Here is a 25,987-nt window from a genome sequence, read left to right as displayed (position 1 = left end):
TTCGCGTCGGGATCCCGTTCAGCCTGTCTGGGTTGTTATTCACTATAACAACCGGCTCACTATACATTATCCCTTACATATTGAATAGCAAATAATTACACAAATGATTAGGCCTTTGTATGTAGCCTATTGTTTCTCAACCTTAAAAAAAATATGGAAAAAAACTTGGCAACACTTTATTTTAGTGTCCTTATTACATGTACTTGCCAGTTATAACAGTAAATTATGCATAATTACAAGCAACTAACCCTCAACCAAACACTAATCCTACTCAGTTGTATAATTACACTGGAAGGGCATCTTAAAATAATGTAACCATACACTTTCTAATAAATTATTAATATACTAAACCATTCTCAATTTAAAAATAACGAGGAAAGAAACTTTCCAAGGAGTTGATTCATAAACTATTACCAATGCACAAAGTAAACATACTATAAAAGTTTTTTTAGTATCAGCAAAATTACATATTAGTCACAACTTTGGTTACACTTTATTTTAAGGTGACGCAGTTACATTGTACCTACTATAAGTACTAAGTAATATTAACTACATGCACTCACTATAGAGTTAGGGTTTGGTTTAGTGTTACTTTATGTATAATTTACTGTTATCACTAGATGTAGTAACGTCTAACTACTTCACCTCAGAATAAAGTGTTACCATGACTTTAATAAGAAAGCATAAAGACATTGTCAATACATTTCAATATTTTAATGGATTTCAATGAAGCAGTTGCACAACCATCACTATAAGCAGTCATAACAGACAGTACAAAAATGCAATACCAGCTGTTCAACAAACTGAACACAAATGAACTACTGCACAGTCGACAAGGCAGCTTGTTTTCAATCACAGGTCTGTAAGCTCACTCATGTTGATGGGTTCACATTGGCTCTGGGTAGTACATGTAAAGTTGAGGCGGAATGGGAGATCTGGTTGAGGCAGTATTAACTCAAAGGAAGTCAACAAACATTCAGGACACTCCTGAAAGCAAGCAGCAGCAGCAGCTTTTATGAGTGAAAAATGTTTGCCAAGACAGACCTGTGGAATGTGACCAGGTTGGTTCTGCTAAACCGATGCAACTGAACATGTTGGTTTTTTTCTGAAAAGCAATTTCAAATGGAATGTAAAACTGTTGACGTACGCCCAACATTACAGGACAAGCTCCACCAATGTTGAGGAACTGGACCAAACAGAGGCAGATACCGTGAATAAGTCTCATCCAATGTAGATGCGATGGAAATCATTGGCACCGAATGCAGCATTGCACTTCGGGCACTTTCTCTGACGGGTGTCGTAGCGCGTCTTCACGCACTCGAAGCAGAAAACGTGGAAGCACTTAGTCAAAACGGCGTCCTTTACCCGTGAATTGCAGCATGGACACGTCAATCGGGCCTGCAAAACAAAAGAAGAAAAAAACAGATCCTTAAAGGCTATGAACACACAACTAGTTCTAGTCCCCCATCCAAATGGACAACATAAAATGACCTTGTAATCGTTTATTTCTTCATTCAGGATCTCATCTCCATTTCGAATATTCTCAGCTGGCTTCTTGGCCTTCTCAATCTTCCTGCGCAGTTTGGAAATGTCCTCCTAATGAGATCAAAAACATCATGGTTTAAAAAAAAATGGTCAGGTTCAATCCACAGATGAACAACAGTATGTAGCTCAACACCGTTAAACCTCTGATTACGCGCAGAGCTGGCGTTGAGCTAAAGAAGGGTTCATCACGGTCTGCTCACCTGTGCACGACGGGCATTGAAAGACTCTTTCTCTCGAGAAATGCTGTTCTCAACCACCTCCTCTCTGACCGCGCTCAGCCTCTGCTGCACCCCCTCCAGCTGAGTGCGCACCTCCTCCGAGAGCAGCACTGACTCCTGCGCCTGAAACACACAGACCATTCAGAGACGGACTTCAGTGGCGTGCAGTGCTGTTCTGAAATGAGTATGCCAAGTCCTCAATGTTTTCTAATGTAAATTCATGTTAAAGGGACAGTTCACCAAAACATGTAAATTCTGTCATCATTTACTCAAGTTGTTCCAAACCTGTATGAGTTTCTTCTTCTGAACACAAAAGAAGTTGTTATGAAGAATGGCCATTGACTTCCATAGTATGTCAGAAGGGTCCATCAACTGTTTGGTTACCCGTATCCTTCAATTAATCTTCTTTTGAGTTCAGCAGAACAACTGGAACAATTTGAGGGCGAGTAAATGATGACAGAATTTTCATCTTTGAGTGAACTATCCCAGATTTTTCAGGTTAAATAAATTAACATTAACAACAACCAATACAATTCAAGTTTTACAATAATTAAAATGTAATTACTGCTCTATTTATTACGATTATATTTCACAACAAGCTAGTGCTTTAAGCATTTCTTGAATTTGCTACAAAATAATAACTATATGAATGCATGAAACAAATTTCATGTATATTTAACTGATGTTCAGCTGTCCTTTTTAATAGTCAACTTATTTTCAGATAATCATTCCATCAAAGCTTGTGAACACTATATGTCATGATGGTCACAGACTCGGAAATCTACCTGGTGAAAAAGTAAGTAAAGCTTACTTTTAAAAAAAACTCACAGATCATGTTTAAGTTATTTCAGGTTTGAATGCTTTGTAACAAAGTGGTGTGGTGTGGGTGAGTTGTTTACTTACTTTTTTATTAGTCTTCCCAGTAAACATCATTATTTATTCATTCAAACTGATTTGCGAATGCGGAACGCGCATAAAAACGTGTGTTATCGTGTGAACAGCACGATAGACCAGCTCTTTCCCCATTCATTCTCACTGCCTCCTTTGCCCCTCAGAGAAAACCAATTTTACTTGCTACTTTTCTTCACATAGAATTTATGATGTTGCAAGTAGGCTTGGGCGGTATTGGAATTTTGATACCGTCAAACCTCCTCCCTATTGTACCGGGGTATACGGTATTACCGTGACTAATTAAAAATTATGACATAATGGGCTCAGATGGCGTCACCAAACTGTTGGCTTGTGCCTACACCGTTCAGAAACTGAATGCCAGATCAAAAAAAATAAAAAAAATAAAATCAAGCCGTGCACGTTGTGTCTGAGTCCGGCCGACGGTATTAACTGTTATTATGAGCCCGAGCCCACCATTATTCAACATAATATCTGTGTGCGTGCAACAAGCAAGAAGTGCCTTTGTAATCCGGTGACGCGTCCATTGATTTTTATTAATAAAACTTTTCTGCAAAGATGGAAGTTGACGATCGCCATCTCTGTAGTGAACGCGCCTATAGAGAGAAATGCACATCATTGATCAATCAGATTTATTTTCGTTTTGAATTGTTTCGTTTAAAGAAATTGATGATCGCATCTCTGTATGAACGCGCCTAGAGAGAAATGCACATCATGGATTAAATAATCAGAGTGGCTTTTTTCTTTTCGTTTTGAATTGTTTCGTTTAAAGAAATTGACGATCGCCATCTCTGAGTTTCGGTTAATTTATGAGATTCCAATGCAAGTGACCGTGGCATGCCAGCGCCCATCATGTCATGATTATATTAAATCCAGGCAATTTGGTTGATGAAAAATTTATTAAAATTAAGATACAATTTATACAAAACGAAATTCGTTTTAAATAGGCCTTTTACAAAACGAAATTTATTGAAGAGGTCAAATCGTCTGACTCCCGATGCATCCTATCTTATTTGTGCTGTTCACTTTTCATAAATCAACAAAGATGGAAAAAATAACATTATAATATTTTAACAAATACGAAACTTAATGCGCTTATTTAATGAACTCGAGAACAAAATGCATCCTGGCAGCAGTGAGTGGGTGGTAGTTTTGGAGATGCGACATTAGGTTAGAGGTGTTTACATCTCTCGCGGTCACCTTGTTATGGCACAATTTACAAATTGCCTCGTCAGTATTTACCGCCTCTCCCTTCTCATTTGGCTGGAACCAGAAATATTACCAAACTGCAACCACACAAGCATTTTTAGGCAATAAATAAATTATATATATTATAGGCTATATAAGTGCCGGTAATGACGGTATTGAAACTGATACCGGTGCTATTTTAAGATCCCGCGGTATCCGATATTACCGTAATACCGCCCAACCCTAGTTGCAAGTACACAAACTGCATTTGTGTGAGGTAATCTGCAACTGTATGTTCTATATGTACCTTGCGTTTGTTCATCTCTAATGCCTGTGTGCGTAAACCCAGCTCCCTCTCCGCAGCGCTGATGGTGCCCTGCAGCAGGCGCTCTTTCTCCTCTAGCTTCCGAACCACCTGCAGCTGAGCGTCCACCTAAGAGAAACACAGAAAAATTACATTTTACCTTCTGTTCAGTTGCATATCATTTAAGTCCTGTCAGTTTAAACACTCAAGCAAGTTTAAAGCATTCAAGCGCAAGACGCAAAAGAGAACTCAATTCAGAACATCGAGTCTCTTTCGCAACTTTTTGTGCTTGAATGGACACATGCATGCAAAAATTAAAAAATTCCTGTATTATGGAGTATCCTTGTGAACAGTCGTAAATGATAAACTTCCACTCTATGATGGTTATACTTTGAAATTAATAAGGTCACAGCGAACATTCAAATCTGCGTTTGTGCTGCCGTTGAGCCAGAGAGAGCAGTTGTCGTGTAGGTATGAAACAGCTTTTTAACTACACAGTATCATTATTTCTGTTACAATAATTAAAACTATTATAGAAGTACTGGGATAAAAGTTAATAGTTCTAATATAAACACTGATTTCTATCGTAGCGATCGAAATGGAGTAAATCACCTTTTGAAAGCAACTTGTTGCTTCAAATAAAGATTGTATCAATAACATTTACACCAGTAGATGGCGACAAGTGACTTAACAAAATCTATTTGTCATTGAATCATTCAAGAGAATAGTTTAAAAATGTGAAACATATAATGAAACCAGTCATTGAATCATTTGTTCAAACTATGCAGTGCAAATGTGGATTTTGTTGTCACTGATTTATTTTCATTGGTAACACCCCTATAATCTATTATTATTATAACTGATTTAATTGTAAATATCTGACATAAAAGATGATGGATACATTTAATGAGGTTAAACATTTGCCCTTATAAAATGTAAAAAAAAAAAAAACCTGGAAATCCATATAATGGGGCAAATGTCAGCCCTGTACATTTAACAAGGATCTAAAAAAAAAGAGTTTGTTATGCAAAGTAAGTTGTTAAAAAATAACTCCATGTGGTTTCGCGCTGAATGACACACACCAGGGGTATGGGAGGGGGAGCATGTCCATCCTGTCCCGTATTCCACCATGAGAAATCTGGTCACTCTAATTATACTTCATAGTTGCATTATACACACCTATGCATCTTCCCAACACAAACAATTGCATGATCTGAAGATTAAGAAATAAAACACCATAACCCAGGGGTTTTCAAAGTGTGGGGCACACAAGGGCACATCAGGGGAGGCGTGGATGAGTAGGGCTATATCCTGGTGAATGTGGCGACAAGTTTTTGTTATTGTTTATATTGCGGTATGTAAATGTATCATGCAGCACAGAACTGCTTACAGTTACTGACGCGTTAAGAGTGATAAATGGGTGAAAAGGTGAAACGTACTTAAGTTATTAAAAACCACTACAAACCGAGCAAGAGAACTGAATTCGATGCTCACTAGATGACAGGCGGCTTTCTGCACACAGTCAAAGCATGTAGAGAGAAAGCCCCCTCTAAGAAAGAATATGATCGCAAACTGAGTTTCATGGCTTATTGCACTTGAACGGTCAAATACACACATTTATGTATCAAAATGCTCGTCTTGGCGAGAATTCAAGTAAACGCAGCTGCTTATGTCTTAAGTGAACGTAAACTGTTAAAGAAAGAAAAATATGATGAGTAAATTGGATCTGTGCAATTCTGTCATTAATTACTCAACCTCATGTCAATCCAAACCAGTAAGACTTTTGTTCATCTTCGGAACACAAATGAAGATCTTTTTAATGAAACTTGATTTGAGAGATTTCTTTCCCTCCATTGACAGCTACGCAACTACCACTTTTACCCCTTTTCCACCAACAAGAACCGGGTGCTGGTTCAGAGCCAGAGCCAGAGCCAGAGCCGGTTCAGAGTTGGTTCGACTGACGAGCTTACTAAGAACCGGTTTGCCTTTCCACCGGCTAGAGAGCCACAACAGAGCCAGATCTTACGTCACTGTATACGTCTCATGTTGCCCAGCAACCGCTAGTGCGGTAGCGCCAAACACAAACACGCCAGGCTTGTTCGAGATGCATCGGCTTCTCGCAGATCGATCGCCGCATGACATCAAAGCACTGCGATAGCGATCTAAAAGCACAAGGAGTCGTATGCTCTCCAAACACTCCTGCAGCTCCGATCGGTCCTCGCCGCTCCGGTGCATCTCGAACAAGCCATCAACAATAACGGACGTTGCAATACTATGGATGCTCATGGGTTTGCAAAAATACATCGGAATCCAACGCGTTTGTGCAGCTCGCCGTAACTTACATAGACGGATATTATAATCGAGCTGCTATTAGCTCGACTAGCTGCTATTTAAAAATGGCGGTCACAAGTTTCTATTCGTCTTGTTGGTCACGGTAACCCCGCCCCCAGCCCCTGACGCAAGCGGTTCTTTCTTGGCTCCGTTCTAAACCCTGCAATGATTTGGTGCTACTTAAGAACCAGTTTCACTGGTTCAGAGCTGGTGCTTTGGCGGTGGAAAAACAAAGAACCGATTTGAAACTAGGCTCTGGCTCCGAACCAGCACCAGTTCTGCCTTGGTGGAAAAGGGGTATTTTGAGGCTTCAAAAAGTTCATGCAGAGATTGTAAAACTAATCCATATGAATGACTGTCAATGGAGGGACAGATATCTCAGATTTGAGATGAATGAAAGTCTTACAGGTTTGGAAGGACACAATGGGTGAGGAAATGATGAAGGAACTTTCATTTTTGGGTAAACGATCCCTTTAAAGTGACAGGCAGCAGCCTAATAAAACTAGTATTTCTAACTTGAATACTAGGTTAGGCTGTGGGGGCGTCATCATGCACGTGGTGTCAGAAGGGAGGCCCACCGTTTTTGACTTTGAAAACCCCTGCCATAACCCAAACGATTCACTCAAGAATTCATTCAACATGATAGCAATCCATCTCAAAAGCCCACCCACCTGTGTTTTAAGTGTGAGCAGCTGGTCAGCAAGCTCCTCTTTCTCTTCCTTGAGGAGTTTATGGATCTGGTTGGATTTGATGCGTTCGCTCATGAGTTTGAAGTTGGCATCATCTTTCTCTCTGAGCTGCTGCATCAGACGAATGTTCTGCTCCTGCATGTCTTCGAATGCCTGGCCAGTAACATCCATTTCACTCAGCAAAGCATCTTCCTCCTGAGAGAGAGAGAGAGAGAGAGAGAGAGAGAGAGAGAGAGAGAGAGAGAGAGAGACCGATTCAGACTTTTCCAGAAGAAAGTTTTGTCAGTCTCATATATTTGTGTAAATTTGAGCTTTACCTGCTTAGCAAGAGAGAGTTTCTTATTGAGTATGTCGATCTGCTCCTCCACTGAGCGGATCTTTCTCAGGGCCTCTTCGTCGGCCATCTTCTTTCCTTCTCTCCTCTCTCTCTCCTCCAACTCTCGCAACCGCTGACGGAGCTCCTCGGCCTGCACATAATCATTTTAACACTGAACTGTTCTGATAAACTATTAATCTCTTGATCTTTTCATTGATGAATCTGATATTCCACTTTGCTTCCAACAATTTGCAAATTGTACATTTGGTTATACGTACCTCTGACTTTGCCTTCTTCTCCGCTGCCATCAGCTGTACTTTATCTCTCTGTTCTTTCGGTGCCGAGCGGTACATGTCCAACAGCAGCTTCATCTCCCTCTGGGACTCTTGGGCTTTCCTGTTTCATAATCGCATCATTACCATCAGCTTCCTTATTATCATTATTAGCACTTCCCAAAGTCTTTGGACTTGGGAATTGCAAATCTGAAAGAAGCAGTCAAGCAACAGGAGGTGACAGTAACTAAGTGTTTTGTATCTTTTTCTCATTTGATTTAAAGTGCAGTTGTAGTTACTAGGAAACAATGTTTGTTTACTGTGCTCAAGAGCTGTAATCTCGTTGGTGAAGTCTCGTTTGTTCGCGTTTCGTCATGTAGGTAAACAGTTTAGCTAGTGAGGCGTGTCCAGCTGTATTCAATAACGACATTTCAGGACCGAAGAGTGTAAAGACCGAAGAGTGTAAAGACCGAAGAGTGTAAAGACCGAAGAGTGTAAAGACCGAAGAGTGTAAAGACCGAAGAGTGTAAAGACCGAAGAGTGTAAAGACCGAAGAGTGTAAAGACCAAAGAGTGTAAAGACCGAAGAGTGTAAAGACCGAAGAGTGTAAAGACCGAAGAGTGTAAAGACCGAAGAGTGTAAAGACCAAAGAGTGTAAAGACCAAAGAGTGTAAAGACCAAAGAGTGTAAAGACCAAAGAGTGTAAAGACCAAAGAGTGTAAAGACCAAAGAGTGTAAAGACCAAAGAGTGTAAAGACCGAAGAGTGTAAAGACCAGCAACTCTACCTGCCGAGCAAGGACACCAACAAGGCACTTGAGTATTATTTTCTTGTTGTTTACTCTCTCTTCTACACAACTTTTCTTCTCATCTTTCTATTTGTGACCTCTCTTTCACTATGTGTTTTCAAATCCCCAAATGTCACACGTAGGAGGCAGCACAATCCTAGCTACCTGCGTACCTTTCCGGTGTCTTCTAGTACTTTATTCTCTTTTCCCATCTGTCTCTGGAATTGCCAGTCCGCTGTAAACAAAGCTGATTTCGTTACATCTATTTCTAGTCATTCAGGTCTTAGCTTCCTGGCCCTGACTGAGACCTGGATTAGACCAGAGGACACTCCCTCTCCACTAACTTCACCTTCTCACACACCCCTCGCCTGACCGGAAGAGGTGGAGGTACTGGTCTTCTCATCTCAAACGATTGGAAATTGTATCCTTTACCACCACTGTGTGACAACAGCTCATTTAAATCGCATTCAATTGCCATCACTAGGCCCATTAAAATCCATTTTGTAGTTGTCTATCGTACACGCACTGCGTTAGATTAAACTGGGAAGGGTCTTAGCCCTTGCATATTGTTGTCCTGTTGTTAGTTTAACTACTTCTATTGTTCTCATTTGTAAGTCGCTTTGGATAAAAGCGTCTGCTAAATGAATTAATGTAAATGTAAGTCATTTTCATTATTACAATCATCATTTTGAGCAGAATGACTTACTTGAGCTCCACCCGCACTATTTTCAGCTGCTCCACCTCCTTGCGTTTAGGTCCTCCAATCACAGTGCAGCGTTCAACTGCTAGGTCTTCTGATTGGCTGCTGCTAGTGCTGGCTTTCTCCCTTTCTTCTTTCACCGCTAGGCCTCCAGTACTCCCACGAGTCACCCGCTCTCTTTCTCTCTGTTCTTTCTCTTTTTCCTTGTCTTTTTCTTTCTCCTTTTCCTTCTCCTTTTCTTTTTCCTCCTCTTTCACCGCAGTCTCCGCGTCCATACCTGGTTCAGTCTTAACCGTTGCACCTGAAGGGAAAATATATCATATATAAGTGTTAGAATGCGGGTTATATAAAAAGTTAACACACATTTTCACACAACTGAAAATACAGAATTATGTTAGACTCATTTGCTTGCACACTGTCACTGACTACATATTTAAAATAATGTAGGCCTTTTTACTGGTGCAGATTAATCTCAGCGTTGATAGTGTTGACAAAGAAACGCAGTAAGAGTTCCAGGTAGAACGTCACTGGATGCCATCTTGTAATTACGGTTGCGACATGGCATGAACTGTAAAAGGTGGCTGCTGTTTGTTTGCGATGCTCGGCGACTAACGTCTGTCTACAACTCTGCATCGCCTCATTGAAAACGCTGAAGACGTGTGACGTCTGCGTGAGCAAGTGAGCGGAGGTATGGAAATACATATGTTGACAGGCAGGTAAGGACATCGTATCCTCATATTAGGACTGAATGCAATGTTTGGACGAACATTTTTTGGTCCTGACACTGAGAAGATATATGCACGTTTTAATATTTAAACCACTTCTATTATTGATTTTTTTATCAGGATGTGAAGAGAGTTTCAACCAGTATGACAAAGTTTTTACAAATCAAATTGCCTACCCTACCTTAATGTATTCCTGTCAATAAAACTCTGTAAACTCCCATTTTCTTCTTACGCAGCACACTTGCACTTTCAATGCAATCATTCATTAATCTTTTTTACACAGACAAGCTGGTGATCACTATGTCCTGTCTTTCCCTCTGTTAATGCACTTACATGACAGTAAACCATCTAAAACGTTTTGAACTTGTATTACTAAAACTAAAAATGTTGATTTAAATGATTTTTGTGCTTTCAGTTTGAGGAGCTCGGATGAGTTTGAGGAGGATGAGCTTCATTTGCAATCAATGGTCAGTGCAATCAATCACAGTTCTAATCGCAAAGCATGTCAAAATGACTATTCCCAAACTTTCAACATTTCATAACTTCGTCCAACAACTCTGTCTTCATTTACTCTCCCTCATGTCATTCTCATGCATCACGCACGCACGTACATTTGATTGTCTGCATTTACTACAAGTACAGTGCATTGATCAGTAACTCAGCTCATATAAAGTGACCATGTCTCTTCATAAGACTTGGATTAAATCGCTTAAATTATTGTTTTTATGATGCCTTTATGGCCTTTTTACGTTTTAGTGGAATGGACTTTAAAATGGAGGGACAGAAATCTCTCAGGTTTCATCAAAAATATCTTCATTTGTGTTTGGAAGACAAAACGAAAATCTTATAGGTTTGAAACAGCATGAGGGTACTTTTATTTTTTATGAGGGCTGGTTGTTGACAAATTTCACGATTCGATTCAGATTAAATTGAATTCGATTTGGATATATATCAGATACAGTACATGGCAAATTTTCTCAACTAATGCAGTAAACTATACAAGGAGTCAGTTGGTACTTCATAATTATAATATTGAAGGTTAAAACGAACTGATTTGTATACAAACACCTAAATTACACACAAGGAAGTTTTTATACCAGGGCTCCAGACTGCGACCAAATGGTCGCATTTTGCGACCAAAATTTGAGAGTGTGCGACTAAATTTTACATCCAGTCGCACATGTGCGACCAGTAAATTTCATCTCGTTCATAGTGGGCGACAACCGACGTCGCGTCTGCGATGCTTTGTTTACGACATCACAACAATTATTTTTTTTAACGGTCCTCCATGAAGGGTTCCGAGTGAATGAGTGTGTGTGTGTGTGTGTGTGTGCGCGCGCGCGCGCAAGTGAGTGAGTGAGTGAGCGAGCGAGAGAGAGTGAGAGAGTGTGTGCGTGCGTACATGTGCGAGTGAATATGTGTGTGAGACGGCTCGAGATGACTGGTCGTAAAGCAATGTGTAGTCTGACAATGTTTCTTGTCCAGGACATGACAAGATTTTTAGGAGTCGAGACTCGAAATCGTGTAATCTGATACATTGACTATAGTAACAGACAAAAAAATTGCGTATTCTGAACCAGACATAACTATAACTATGGTATACTGTGGTTATGAAAGTAGCCTACACATCTTTTTACAGCACTTCAAAACTATATCCTATTAAAATATATATATATTTTTTTTATGTGTCGACCAAAACATTTTTGTTCATCCTTTAAAGATTGTCTCTATTTATAAAACTGAAAGTTTCAAGAAGTAGGAAAACTCACACTTATTTTTTTTTAAAAAAAGAAGACTAAATTACCATTGTAAACAGCTGCTGAGGGTGCTTATTGGCTATTTTCACTCCCTAATATCTATTTTGTCACTCATTTTGCTTTTGAAATAATATTAAGACATTATGAAGGATAATAATTAAATTTAACTTTATCTATACACCTCAAATTTAGCTCAGTGCTTTGTCATCCCACAGTGCTACCAAATACTTTCTGTAGAACTTAGAGCCGCGGCCCTCAGATGTTAGTCTGGAGCCCTGTGATCTTAAAATAAAACTGCACCATAATTTCTGTACGCTTAATCTATTTATTATCAAAGCATTTGTCTGTAATAGTTATTTATGGGGAAAATGTGAAGGTGTGCCCCTAAATTTTCTGCTTGCGCTCCTAAAATTTTAAGTCAGGGGCTACAGCGCTCCTAATAAAAAAAGTTAGTCTGGAGCCCTGTATACTAATACATTTATAATACTAGCTTCATTACATATTTATTTATTATAATAATTTAATTTGTACTGCAATTTGTGGTTTAAAATATAAACATTTAAATGGTGGCTGTCATAAATTTACGGATTTAATCAAACATACATTAAATATTGAACAACAGTAAAATGTATCATGAATTTGTAAGATAGTGCATAGTATATTTAGCAAAATGCTCCTGTCTAGATTTATTTTTTCTTGCTGACTAACGAGCTTTGGACAATGTTACATTTTCTGAGGTAAATGTAACATTGTTTACATGCTGTTTTATTTTCTTTTTTATTTTCAATAAAATGTGTGAATGACATAAGACAGATTTCGATATGTACTGTATATTTCAACCATAGACTGTAGATTTCAACACACCATCTGTTGTTCATTCATGTTTATTTCGTGCTGTAACCAAGGTTATAATCGTTAACGAAAACGAACGAAAAAACGAAAACTAGGTGGGAAAAAACATTGTCGTTAACTGAAATAAAAATAAAAACGAGGCATTGCAAAAAAACGATAACTAACTAAAACTGTAATGTGTGTTTGGCAAAACTAACTAAAATAAAATAAAATTATAGAGTAAATGTCCTTAGTTTTCGTCTTTGTCAAGGTCTTTCATTTTTTTAACGCTTAAAACACGCAGCGTATAGAGCATCACAGTCCCGCCCACAGCCCGAGAGCGCTTCGGTGCCGGAAGTAAATTTCCCATTCATTTTTCCCATTGACGTTTTCGAAAATCCGTATCTAACGAGTTTTAGAGCATGTCTGAGGATAACCAGCTACGGCTGAACTCATAGGCATACAACATATCATTTCGAGTGAAAAAACGGCGAGAAAATCCAAAAAAAGTCAAAGGTACAAGACTGTGTACATATTTTCATTTCCGAGCGAAGGAACTACTCATCCCATAAACCACCGCGCCTCACTGAAGTCGACTGAAGTCGACTATTTTTTTACAGTCTATGGACTGAAGCCACAACCGCGAAAGAGCCTTTAGAGCGACTTTAAAGTCTGACGACAGCCACGCGAACTTTTTCTTGTGCCGTTTATAGCAGTTCTTTCAGTAGTAATTGTGTAAATAGACTGGAAAGCATGGCTGGCGGTCCGCGGCTCACGGGTGCAGATCTGGCAGTCCGCGCTGCGTTCTGCTCATCAGTTTCAGCGGCCCACGGGCAGGTTGCTGACAAATGCCTCAACAATTTCCCACTTGTGGTCCATGCTCATTTTATTCATGAAGTTATAGTTCATCCTTAATTTTAATAACATTTAATGTATTTTCTTAATAACAACAAGTGAAAATTAAAAAGTGAAGGTCAGCAAACCAGAAAGTGCATCATATTCAATTTATTAACTTGCCATGAATTATTACACAAATGTTCAGTAAATGCATGAAGAGCTCTCTATGGCTCTGGGTATGCCTAAGCTAAATATTGTTTTGACAGTGGCATCATAAAATGCTTGATATGACTCATACCATATATGAAGACTCCTCGGTTCAAATGTCACATCATTGATACCGTGCAAAAAAACGCAACAGTTTTAGTTTTTTTTTTTTCTATTTATCTATCTTGAGTCTTCACGAACTTTCGCGGGGTTTACCCGAGCTCCACCAATCAGATGCATCACTGTGGGATTGTGGGATTGTTTAGGATTGTGGGTAATGAAGTACTTCTCCAAGACATCGCAAATAAAAGGCATTTATCTCAAAACAAGGTTAGTGCCCCATTAACTTTTGGCGGTTATATGAGCATATACAATCGCTTAGTACAGCCGTAGCTTGTTTTAAGTCTACCATGTATGGTTACGTTTTTATGGCTTATACCCCAACTGTCAATGGAGAAATTGTATTGAATTTTTACTTCCGGCACCGGCTGTGGGCGGGACTGTGATGCTCTATTCATTAAGCTGCATTTCCTTTCCCCATGCGTCTCTCACATGCGCGCGCGCGCACACACACACACACACACACACACACACACACACACACACACACACACACACACACACAGCCCCTCCCCTCCGTGCACACCGCGTCTCCATGAGAACGAGTGTTCGTTCGACGTTGAAAGCAAGTTCGCGAAAGGTTGGTATCTCTATCTCGTGAACACCTTTACACAATCACACATTAAAAAGTGGTATAAAAATATTTTAAATTCTGAATATAATTTTGTCAGTGTGTTAAAGCGATTGGCCTTCTTTAGAAAGTTAACTAGTCGCAAGTTTGAGGTAAAATGCACTTTTTGGTTGTGGTTGTCGATGTCAAAACACTATAAGCTGTGATTCAAATATAAAATAATGTTATGTCATTTTTTTACTTTTACACTGAATGTTTGCTGCTTAAATCCAGATGAGTAGGCTATTGGCTATTTTCTAAAATTGTATGATGTTTTTGTTGAGTTATTATTACACAATACTTTTTCCGACCTTTTTGAATCTTGTCCCTGACAAATAACCCAAATTACAAAAAAGACTAAAACTAACACTAAAACTAATAAAAACTAAACTAAAACTAAGCATTTTCAAAAAATAAAAACTAAACTAAACTAGCAAACCCACTTTAAAAACTAATTAAAACTAAACTGAATTTGAAAACAAAAAGTCAAAACGAAATAAAAATAAAAACTAATGAAAAATGCAAAACTATAATAACCCTGGCTGTAACTAGTAGTAAAGAGGAAGAGCTGATCAATTCACATGTCGCTTGAACTGAGGCGCCACATTTAAGGAGCACTAAAATTATATTTATTGTTTGAATTTCATAATAAAATGAACCGAATTTGAAATCAGACTTTCATATCAAAAGTAATAAAGCACAAAGCTTGTTGTGATTTATTGGATGGGAGGCGAGCTACAAAGCTTTGTTCATTCATCAACTGAAAACAGCAAGACTGGACGATTCTTGGGATTTAAGAATCAATATCGACAAAGTGATATTTTTTTACCAATATTTTAAATTAGCCTTTATCTTTATATTTTATGTTTTCATTTTAAAGTATTCATTTATTGTTTTGTTATTTAAATGTCTATATAGACTTTATTATTTATTATTAATTCAGTTTTAAATATTTTATTACATTAACTTAAAACCAGAAATTAGAAATGTTGCCTTAAACTATCTGAAATTAAAAAAAGTTTAGTTTTTTTTACATTCAACTTATTTCAGTTAAAATTAGTTTTATTTCAAGTGAGAGTTCTTTTATGTTTTTAGTTTTAGTTTACTTTAATAACCCTTTTGCTTGTGTTAGAGATATCAATTTCGATATATCGTGCAGCCCTACATAACATTATAATATTCATATTGTTAGCCATGTCAAAATCTTATTTTGATCATTTAGAAAAGCATCAACACACCTCACCCAAACAAGCCAAACAATTTGAGGTATTACTCATATCCGTAACACAAATGGTGCAGGACGAAATACACACAGAAGTTTAATACCTCAGCAAACACCCCCAGTTAAAGATTTAAACGCAGTGTGTACCAGTTGTGCTGGGTGTGGCGGAGCCGCTATCTGGTTCAGTCTTCACAGTGACGTCCCCCGTCGGGGCAGGTGTAAGCGGGGAGGCGGACTCTTCCTTCACATCCATCTCTGTGCTCGACTGTGATTGGACAGCAGCATTACCTTTGGCAACACGGAGCTAAAAGAGACAACAGAAACTTCAGCAACCACTTATTTTCTTTTAGAGTAAATATTTGCTTCTTATACTTGTTTTATTTCAGAGGCAATAAGTTTGTGTTCTCGCCTGGTTGTGCTCTTGCTGAGCCTCTCTCAGTCTGAGTTTATATTTGACCACCTCTCCCTTCATCTGCTGGTTATGGTTCTGCAGCGTACTGATCAAATGCCTCATCTCACGGTTTATAGGACCTGAGAAAGAACGAGAAGGCACTATAGACTCACTTCAAAGGCTGATCTTAACAAAGAGACAAACATGAGCACATCATTATAAAGAGAGCAACGGGATGTTACCTGCTTGTTCATTAGCAGCTAATGTCTGCTCAAACTCGATCCTGAGCATCTCGTACTCCTTGCGCACCTGTGCTAACGTGTCTTCCAACTGAATCACTTCAGTGCGGACCTTACGCTGCAAGGACACCTCGTCGTTCTGAAATAACATCCACAGATTGTGATCCATCACTGAATCAGGAGATGTACAGCCATCCAACCTCAACATCATTTAATTCCCAGTTCATTCACATCATCACCCCACGTACCTCCATGTGGTCCAGCTGGCGCAGGCGGGCGGTCCTGGTCGTGTTGAGCCGTGCTTTGGTCTCGTCCAGCTGAGATTTCAGCACCAGTGATTCATTATAAAGCACAGAGAACTGAGACTGCAGACAGCGATATTCAGCGCTCTCTCTGGCAACCTCCTCGGCCCTGGACAACAACTCCACCTGACAGAGAGAGAGAACCACATACGTCCTGTTAGTCAATCTAAAGGGGCTTTCACACCGGGTAGTTCTAGGAACTAGCCACCAGGGTGGTTCCCCAATAACTAATGGTTCCCACAGGAACGTTTTCCTGGTTGCATTCGCACCGGCAGTAGGAACTCTGAAGCGACATCAGTCGGGCTTGTTGTTGTGACTTATTTTGACCACGCAGAGAACGCCAGCCAGAGCCTGAGCACACAGTGCTAGCATTCTCCGTGCTCAATAGTTTACGATCTGTCTAACAGTCCTGTCTAATACTGTGTGGTTGACGTCCAGTGTTGCTAGCTGAGCAGAAATACATATTCATGTTTCTCTTGGTCCCCTCAAAGTTATGTTGGATTTTCTCATTAGCGTAAAGGTTAAGAGGCCCATCTATCACTGTTTTCCATGTTCGTAGAGTAAATATATAGGCTATAATCCGTGTGTTTACAAAGCTTTTTTTTTTATATGGCGGAACACCAAAATGCTGGTGTTCTGCGCGCATTCAGCCAATCAGCAAACACTAACGTCACTGGTAGTTCCTATAGTGCTGGTTTAGACTCTCACTATGTTGTTAATGCCCCTTAAGTGACTCTAACAACATTATTGGGTAGTGCACTACAATTCAAAAGTTTAAGGCTAAGATTTTTTAATGTTTTTGAAAGAAGTCTCTTATGCTCAGTAAGACTGTAATATTGTGAAATATTGTTAAAATTTAAAATAGTTTTTTTATTTGAATATAGAGTTGTCAAAAAGTACCGAATTTGTTAATTATGACACTTTGAGCGCAGTTGAGTGGAATTTAAACACCTCTGATAGGCCATTGTGTTCACGCGCTCATTGGATATGCCTGTGATTGGCTACAATGATCAGCACACGGAAGTGTTTGAAAGCACAAGCAGGACCATATTTCTGTGAAAACAGTAATACAACATTTTCAGGATTCTTTGGTATTTAATGGGCATTATTTAGAGAAAAAAAAATTTAATGGTAGTGTATGATGAACTGGTCTATAAAATCACCTCTTTTTGTATATTTGCATGCTGTTTATTTGACGGTGACCTTAATATTTTAGTCTAAGGGTGTATTCAGACCTGTAGATCATTTGCTTAGTTCCAAAACTGAGACAATGTTGTTACAATGTTGCCTTTTCTCCTTGTTTCGAATTGCTTTCACAAGGCAGCATTTCAAAGCTTACCCAAAATGTGTTTATGCGAGTCACATGTGGACAGTAAAACTGTCCTCTCATTGGTCTGAGTGCACCTGTTTATATTCCACTCACACTGTGAACCTCACAGCGAACACTGCCGTTTTTTACGTAACGCATTTCCCATTATGAATTTTGATAATGCTTGGTTCGTTGGTCCATTGGGTTGGCTTGCTTTCTTACCACGAAATGCTCCAGAGGTCATTTTCAAGGGGGCCGAGACGACCTCGCTCAGGTGATCTCGGGTCGATTGTTTTGGTGTGGATAGACATGATTGCCACGTTCATATATTTGCCTTAATGAACTGAACTAAGAGAGAAAACCTGCCAGCTTCTGAAGCAAATGCTTCAAATATAGCAAGTGTAAAAATGCCCTAAGAATGTTTAGAAAAACATAAAACACAGAAACCTGTGATTATTATCATAACTGATTCCACAAAATGTTTATGAGAGACAAACTCCATTTATCATCCACTTTGATCTTTAAAAATTTGCAGACCTTTTACATTCACAAAGGTAATATATTGTTTTGTTATTATATTCTATAATTATTTTTGTTCAGAGATAAATTAAATTCCACCATTACTAAAGGAGTGTTTTGTTCCAGAGTATCTGTCTTCAAGTGTTACATGATAAGAAGCTTTCTTTCGAGGACAAGATATAAAAGTGTGGGGTTTTAATTTTCCACTCCAAAGAGCCGAACAGTTGATTGCCTCTGAATATCAGATTTAATCAGGTACTGGCTGAACAGGAGGTCTCACAATAAACATAAGATTAATCTAAGAGGATAATGGTGTATGTGGTCTCGAGGGCTTTACCTTCATGTTAGTGTTCTCCTGGTAAACTGTCTGCAGGTCCTGCTGGAGTTTCTGGAGCTCACTGAGCCGGTTCTCCGCCAGCTCCCTGTTCTCCTCCAACTCGCTGTCCATCTCCTCAAACTAACAACAGATGAGAAAGGATTTAACTGATTCAACCTTTATTATGAAGACAGCATTCTGGAACCATAACATAAACAATATTTATATAACAACATATTCAACATTTATATAACATTCTATTGCATAGCAAAAACATTTAACAAAAACCTGCCAATGTCATCAATATATGGTTGAGCAAGTCAGCAAATATTAAAGATACACTACCGTTCAAAAGTTTGGGGTGATTCTTTTATTTTTTTTATTCAGCAAGGATGCATTAAATTGATAAATATTTTTATAATTTTACACAAAAAAAATCTATTTCAAATAAATGCTGTTCTTTTGAACTTTCTATTCATCAAAAATCCTAAATAAAATGTATCAGTTTCCACAAAAATATGAAGCAGCACAACTGGTTTCAACATTGATGATAAAAAATAGCATCAAATCAGCATATTAGACTGATTTCTGAAGGATCACTGAAGACTGAAGTAAAAATAGAAAAGTTATTTTAAATTACTTTTATTGTATTTGTGTTCAAATTAATGTATCCTTGGTGAGTATAAAATACTTATTAAAAAATCTTACTGACCACACATTTTTCAATTATAGTATAAAATGTCTAGAATTGAAAACAACAATTGATATACATGATGCATCTGCTAGAGGACTGAACCAGCCTAATGATCATTTGAAGGATTCTGCAGTGTGCAAAAATGCAAATACCTGCTTACTTCATGTTTACAGTGAGATTCAATAAGAAACATTGACACCAACTGTTCACAGGACATGACTAGTCATTTACCTTTCTTTTGTTGATGGTGATGGTTCCACATACACTGCTGGCTTCGCCACACACCTTATAACCTTTGCTGTTCACCTGGTTATGACGGAAGAGCACAATATCAGGTCTGCCACATTGTAAAACAATAACAACACTATATCTTGGGTTTACTATCACAAATGTCTGTCAGAGTCAATATGTTTTGTTTTGACATTTGACATAACATCTTGACATATCCCCGTGCCTTTTTTTAATCCATTGTCATTTGCTATTATTGCGGTAAACCTTATTACATTACTACTGTTAACTGATATTAAAATGCTGGTAACTAAAGAAAGGCTGTATTATACACAGCAGTAGCCTAAATTGAAGACTAAAAAGTTCTTTGGATATTTATTAAAGTTAATGTTGGCTTAAAAAGTTCATTTTTATTAAAAAAATCCTAAGAATAACATGCGATAATCAATCATACTCAAGACCAAGAACGTGTTTGAAATGAAAGTAGCAACAGATCTTTTCTTCTGTATTGTGACATCTGAGTGTAATGAATTATCGAAAAAGATAAACTTGTAGGGCGGGACTCAGTTCTCTGCATTGATTGTTGATTGGCTGGAGACAGATCTGAATGTGAGCTGAAGCTGACTGTAAGAAAGGGGCAGGGCTTAAGCAAACTAAATGATTGGAGAAGTCCTGCATACATCCTTTCAGCAGAAGATCCAGACGCGCTACACAAAAACACTACGTGAACTCACTCGAGGCCTAGAGAGAAGGAAATGAATAGTGGAATCAAGTCGTTATTTTTGTTTACTTCTTGCGCACAAAAAGTATTCTTGTCGCTTGATAAACTTAAGATTGAGCCACTGATGTCACATGGACTACTTTGATGATGTCTGTATTGCCTTTCTGGACATGGACAGTATGCCGTCCATTGACTTTCAATGGAGGAACAGAAAGCTATCGGACTAAATCTAAAATATCTTAAACTGTGTTCCGAAGATGAACGGAGGTCTTACGGGCTTGGAACGACATGAGGGTGAGTCATTAATGACATAATTTTCATTTTTGGGTGAACTACCCCTTTAAGATGGTAAGTAGTGTCCATTTTGATTTCATGTTGACTGTTGGGCAAAAACCCCTTACCCTTTCCAGCACCTCTGCGAGGTGTGTGTTGAGGCGATTCTCCCTCCGTCTGATTTTCTCCATGTCCCACTGCAGCTCCTCAATGAGACCCTGCAGCTCACTGATCCTGTTATCAGCACGATTAGCCGCACGGCCCAAAGAACGAGACTAAACGCACACACACATACGTTATGAGCAATACAGCAAAGTTAACAGATAAACATGTCAACAAATCAACCACCAACCTCACTGGTCATGTGACTATGCTTCTGCTGGAGGCTGTTGGTCAGTTGGCGGAGACGTTCATTCTCATTGGTCAGGAGGGTGTTGAGGCGGACAGCGGCGTCCCAGAGACTGCCACCTGAAGGAAGTCACATGAATACACACATTAAATACAGACAGTAAATATAAACTTAGTTAATTTGATGGATTGATCAACAAGAGATGTTGAGCTGCTTAAGGCCTGTTCACACCGGGACGAATTTCGCGCGCGATTTTCGCCGACGTTTAACGCCTCGTGACTAAACAAAGGGCGCCAATGTGAGTGTGCACACCTACGCGAAAAACGCCACGCGTAAAAGCGTCATTTTTTTAAAACGCCTCGGGTTCGTTTTTTTTTGGTTTGACGCGCCGCGTCAAAAACTATCCCACCAATGAGATTGGCGCTTTTGCTCACGTGTCTGGAGCTTCTGAAGTTACAGTAAAACACAACTTGGGGGCGCTCAAACACAAAACGGTCTTGCCGAGCACACATACGTAACGGCGAAGAAGATATATGCCGAGTAGCGTCTAAACACTGCCGGGAAGAAATAAGACGAGGAAGATGCAAGGCAAGATGAATGTAAGGCTGCTGGTCTCGTTGATGTCGGAACATAAAGAACTATATGACAAACGCGACAGCGACTACAAAAATCTTGATAAAAGAGAACTGTTATGGAGTGGTATTAAGCGCCATCTAATGTCAGGGAATGAATTTGCATGTTCACTCGGCTCATCGTCAGCGAAAATCGCTTGGGTGTGAACACAAAAAACGCGTTGAAAAACGCTGGCGAATAACGCGCGCCGATATTCGTCTCGGTGTGTACGGGCCTTTAGAGTTGGTCTCACCTGTTCCAGACTCCACGTCCTTCTTCAGTTGATTGACTGTGTTCTTCAGGTTCTCGTAGATTTCCACCACACGACTGGCCTGTTTGCAGCTGGACTCCACTCGCTCCTGCAACTCCGTGTCGATCTCCTCACTGCTGCTGCTGGCCAGCGTAGCCAGAAAAGAGCTCACTCCCTCCCCCTGTTGACCTGTGTGAAACATCACAAGAGGAACAGGTTTACATCAGGGTTAGAGGCGAGACCAGACCCTCAGAAAAAACAGAGATCTGGCCTTCAAAGAACAGAGAGAATGGGAATTAATTGCAATATTAAATTCAAACACCATGAAACTCTAAGTTGCTGTTATAGTGTAATAATGATCACCATGAAATTATTAGTGACCATGAAATTCTTGTTTTTTTATGGAATATTACACTATTTATTATAAATGATTTATCTGTGAATATTTTTTTTTGTGTCCTCGTAATCTTTAATCAAAATAACTTCCCCTCTCTCTTGCAGCGACATCTCTTCTCTTCTCTGATGACGTGTTTACTGGCGTGAGGGCGGGACAACCTGTCACTCACATCAGATCCACCAATAGCAAACCACAACCATCCAATCAATTCCTCATGGACAAAATCAAGCCCCGCCCTTCATATGTTCTTGTTCGAGAAGCCGTTTCACTCGGATATACATACGTCACAATAGGGAAGAAAAGACTATTAAAACTTCTGTTTCATGCCGACTTAAATATATTTTTTAAACGGACTGCGGTCTTGTCTGAAGCCACAAGCCTAAACTTTAGGTGTTGATACACCGTAAGCAAAAATCTGACCGTGACAATCAAACTCAAGAATGTAGTGATGCATCAAAATTATTATTTTTTTTGCAAAAGCAAAAATGAAAACCAAGAGCGAAGATAAAGTCTATTTAAAAATCAATTGTAACGTTTTCATTTAATTACACATTTAAACTGGATAAATATCCAGTTTTTAAGAATACAGCTTCAAGTTTTCAAGATGAAGACGACATTCAGAACAGCAAATTAAATTCAAATTCAAGTCAAGCTTGCGGGTTCAACAGGGAAGAGTAGAGGGCCTTGGGAAAGTCGAACATCACATTTTGGTTTTAGTATTAAATATATTTAGAAAGAAAGTGATTAGCATGCCTAAAAGGGCTTGCACATCCGATGAGAAGCGCAGAGCCACGCCTTTAAAATTCAGGACCCTGTTCAAAATCCAGAGCGCCATTTACAGTTTTATATTACATTTACATTATATTTGTCTCAAATCATCGTACATACTGACTTCACCCTGTGCTGCAAGATACATTTAGATTTACATTCATTAATTTCGGCTTCAATCTGTGATTGAACATGAATGTGCACATAGATCATTCTGTGATAGATGTGAATCCACATCAGGATTTTATTTCAAACAATTACTGGTATTTTGAGCTCAAGACATGAACAATACAATGATCATTCAGATATGTGTAACAGCAGGGGCGATTACATGATTAATTTCTGCTTAATATCATATAAATTTTAGGCTTTTAAATGTTAATTCAACTTCAACTCCAACAAAAGCCACACACACAACTGTATGGCTGTCGTGCCACGTTAAAGAGCACCACAACCACATTTATTGTTTGAATTTTGTTACAAAACTGACAGAATTTGAAAGCTCAAACTATGCTTCATGTAAAAATTGAAACACAAACGTATTGCAATTTAAAGGGATAGTTCACACAAAGATGAAAATTCTGTAATTTACTCTCCCTCAAGTTGTTCCAAACCTGTATGAGTTTCTTTCTTCTGCTGAACACAAAAGAAGATATTTTTTAAGAATTAAAAGATATATATTAAAAATATATATTTTTTTAAATTCTATGGAAGTCAATGGGGTTTTGGTTACCGACATTCTTCAAATATCTTTTTTTGTGTTCAACAAAAGAAAGAAACTCATACAGGTTTGGAACAAGTTAAGGACGAGTAAATCATGACAGAATTTACATTTTTGGGTGAAATCTTGTACCTCTGTCTTTTGCGCGCTCCTGGTTCGAGTCTCCATCCGGTTCTGGTGTTCCAGGTTTTAAGCTCCGCCCTTCCGGCGGTTGGCTTTCCACGGGCTCGCTTCCCGATTGGTCATAGCGATGAACAATTAATCGCACATTTTCATCAAACTGAAAAAGCAGGGTGGAACAAAAATAAAAAATGGTGGCGTTTGAGAGAAACATAATTTCAACTTATAAAGACTGTAAATACAAGCCAAAAAACTTTACCTGGTTCCAGTATCTGTTTAGAATCAACAAACTTGCATCATCTGTCGCCTGACGAGTCTCCAACCTCTCAACTCTCTCTCTCAGTTCATCCTCAATCACCTACATCAACACAGAAGGAAGAGTCCGTGTTTGCATGTATACACATGTGTCCCACTTTTCAGTAGGAAATGGAATGTATTGTAATGATAATGTAATACTCTGTTCAATGGTTTTTTTTTTTTTTTATGTTTTTCGTAAATAATGAAAGGGTTGTATATATGAGTTATGTATCTACCTGTCTTTGGTCTAGGGATTCTCCCAACTTCCTGTTTTTGATCTGCAGGGCTTTTATATCTTGTTCTTCCTGCAAGAACAACAGTGTTAGTAGGGACCAGAATCAGGAGTCAGAAGTGAACAAATTAGGAATTCATTTTTCCAAAACACTGTCACACATTCACACAGATTCAAGACAAACAATTAAGTCAGAAGTACAAACAACCTATCTAAATATTAAATATAAGACATTTATACATATATAGATATATAATATATATATATACAAAGAATGCTCAAATGATATCCCACAAAAAGAGCCCCTCACCAGGTTGGATCCTCCTCCCAGTTTGATGACGGTTTCCACAGCAGTGCTTCCTCCTGATCCAGTGCTCATTCCCTCTCCATCTTCACCTCCCTTCTTCTTCTCTGGAGGAGCGCCGAGGGGAGCAGAGCTACTGGGATCACTGGGGCGCTTCTGACCAGACATCACGCACCTCACTGTGGAAAAGACACCATCAGAGTCCACACACAGTCATACATCACAAAAGTATGGAATATAAAGTGCAGAGCACCTGTATTATAATTGAATTATGTGGGGGAGACAATTATAACATAAACAATTTATGAAGAGAATCAAGGAATCAGGAAAATAAATGTTCAAAGACTTAAAATATGCTTCTAAATAACAGGCTAATAAAACAATAATAATAATTTACATTATTAATGTTGTTGTCATTATTATCGCTATTATATACAATACATGTTGCATAACAATTATAATGGTTGTTTCTTATTATTATCATCATAATATAATATTAGTAGTAATATTATTTTAAATATTTATGATTGCATTAAATATTTATTCATTTCTTATGCTAATATTTAAAATGAAATATGCCTGATATAGAGGTATCTGCACATTTAAGATGTAATAATTATAACGTTTTAATTGTTCTAAGTAATAGTAGTATTAAAGTAGCGCTAAGCTTTGCACCAAACTGAACTAATCTTCAGTATTTCACTGCTACTAATGGTAAAACATGATAACATCATAACACCTTAAAAAATACCGTGGTACTCAATCATATACTATATACATTGACATGGTACTCCTTGATATTTCAGAGGATACAATAGTGCTTTATTGTTAGGGGACACAATAACACACACTCGTAGCCGTCATTAATAACTTATATTATACAGCCACACGAATGTAAGAAAATATATTTATTGTTAAACTGCGGCGAGACAGTGTAATCCCCGAGCACAACACTGATCTATGAAGGCACTGGTACACTCTCGCGCTAAAAACGCACTGTGCATTATATAATAACGCTCTAACTAAGTAGGTTTTGTTCATTTCTTACCTAATTTTGAGTGTTATTGATTGTGAAATGGTTTTGTGGATGTAGCTGTTGCGCTTCATCCAGCGGCCGAAACACCTCCCGGAAACAGCGCAGCTTCTCTTCTTCTACCGCGCGCTGAGCTGACGGAGTCTTCAGAACTGCAGCGCCACCTCGTGGTGGAAGGACCATTACAGGCCATTAATACTCGATTCTGATTGGCTGCAGGGTGTCCATTAAAAAGTGATAGAGGAGGACACCTACTAAATAAACCGTCAGGCGTAACCAGGGAAACCAAGTTATTATTTGTAAAAACTTTAGATTTCGATTGTAAAACTAATTAAAATATAAACT

At 38.6% G+C, this 25,987-nt stretch overlaps 1 protein-coding gene across 2 annotated transcripts; it reads right to left on the bottom strand.

Moving 5' to 3' along the window:
* Positions 1-160: 160 nt before the first annotated feature.
* Positions 161-25,843, bottom strand: rnf20 (ring finger protein 20, E3 ubiquitin protein ligase). Of its 2 annotated transcripts, none has more exons than XM_081382844.1 (22): positions 25,658-25,843; positions 24,616-24,788; positions 24,310-24,378; positions 24,036-24,134; positions 23,789-23,936; positions 21,774-21,959; positions 20,912-21,027; positions 20,688-20,834; positions 19,569-19,643; positions 18,665-18,784; positions 16,446-16,625; positions 16,201-16,336; positions 15,977-16,098; positions 15,715-15,871; positions 9,265-9,559; positions 7,779-7,896; positions 7,502-7,651; positions 7,167-7,379; positions 4,168-4,293; positions 1,746-1,886; positions 1,492-1,596; positions 161-1,398 (listed from the first exon to the last, which is right to left on the bottom strand). In XM_081382844.1, exons 2-22 carry the CDS (start codon positions 24,775-24,777, stop codon positions 1,222-1,224), a joined length of 3,042 nt encoding a protein of 1,013 aa, XP_081238970.1. In that variant the 5' UTR covers positions 24,778-24,788; positions 25,658-25,843; the 3' UTR covers positions 161-1,221. The 2 variants fall into 2 exon arrangements, with proteins under 2 accessions (XP_081238970.1, XP_081238969.1); XM_081382843.1 differs by having other exon boundaries at positions 15,977-16,119; positions 25,658-25,809.
* Between the last annotated feature and the right edge of the window lie 144 nt (positions 25,844-25,987).

The sequence above is a fragment of the Scardinius erythrophthalmus genome, assembly GCF_964197995.2.
Source record: "Scardinius erythrophthalmus genome assembly, chromosome: 13".
Lineage (NCBI taxonomy): Eukaryota > Metazoa > Chordata > Actinopteri > Cypriniformes > Leuciscidae > Scardinius > Scardinius erythrophthalmus.
This window is presented reverse-complemented; position numbering and strand designations above follow the sequence as displayed.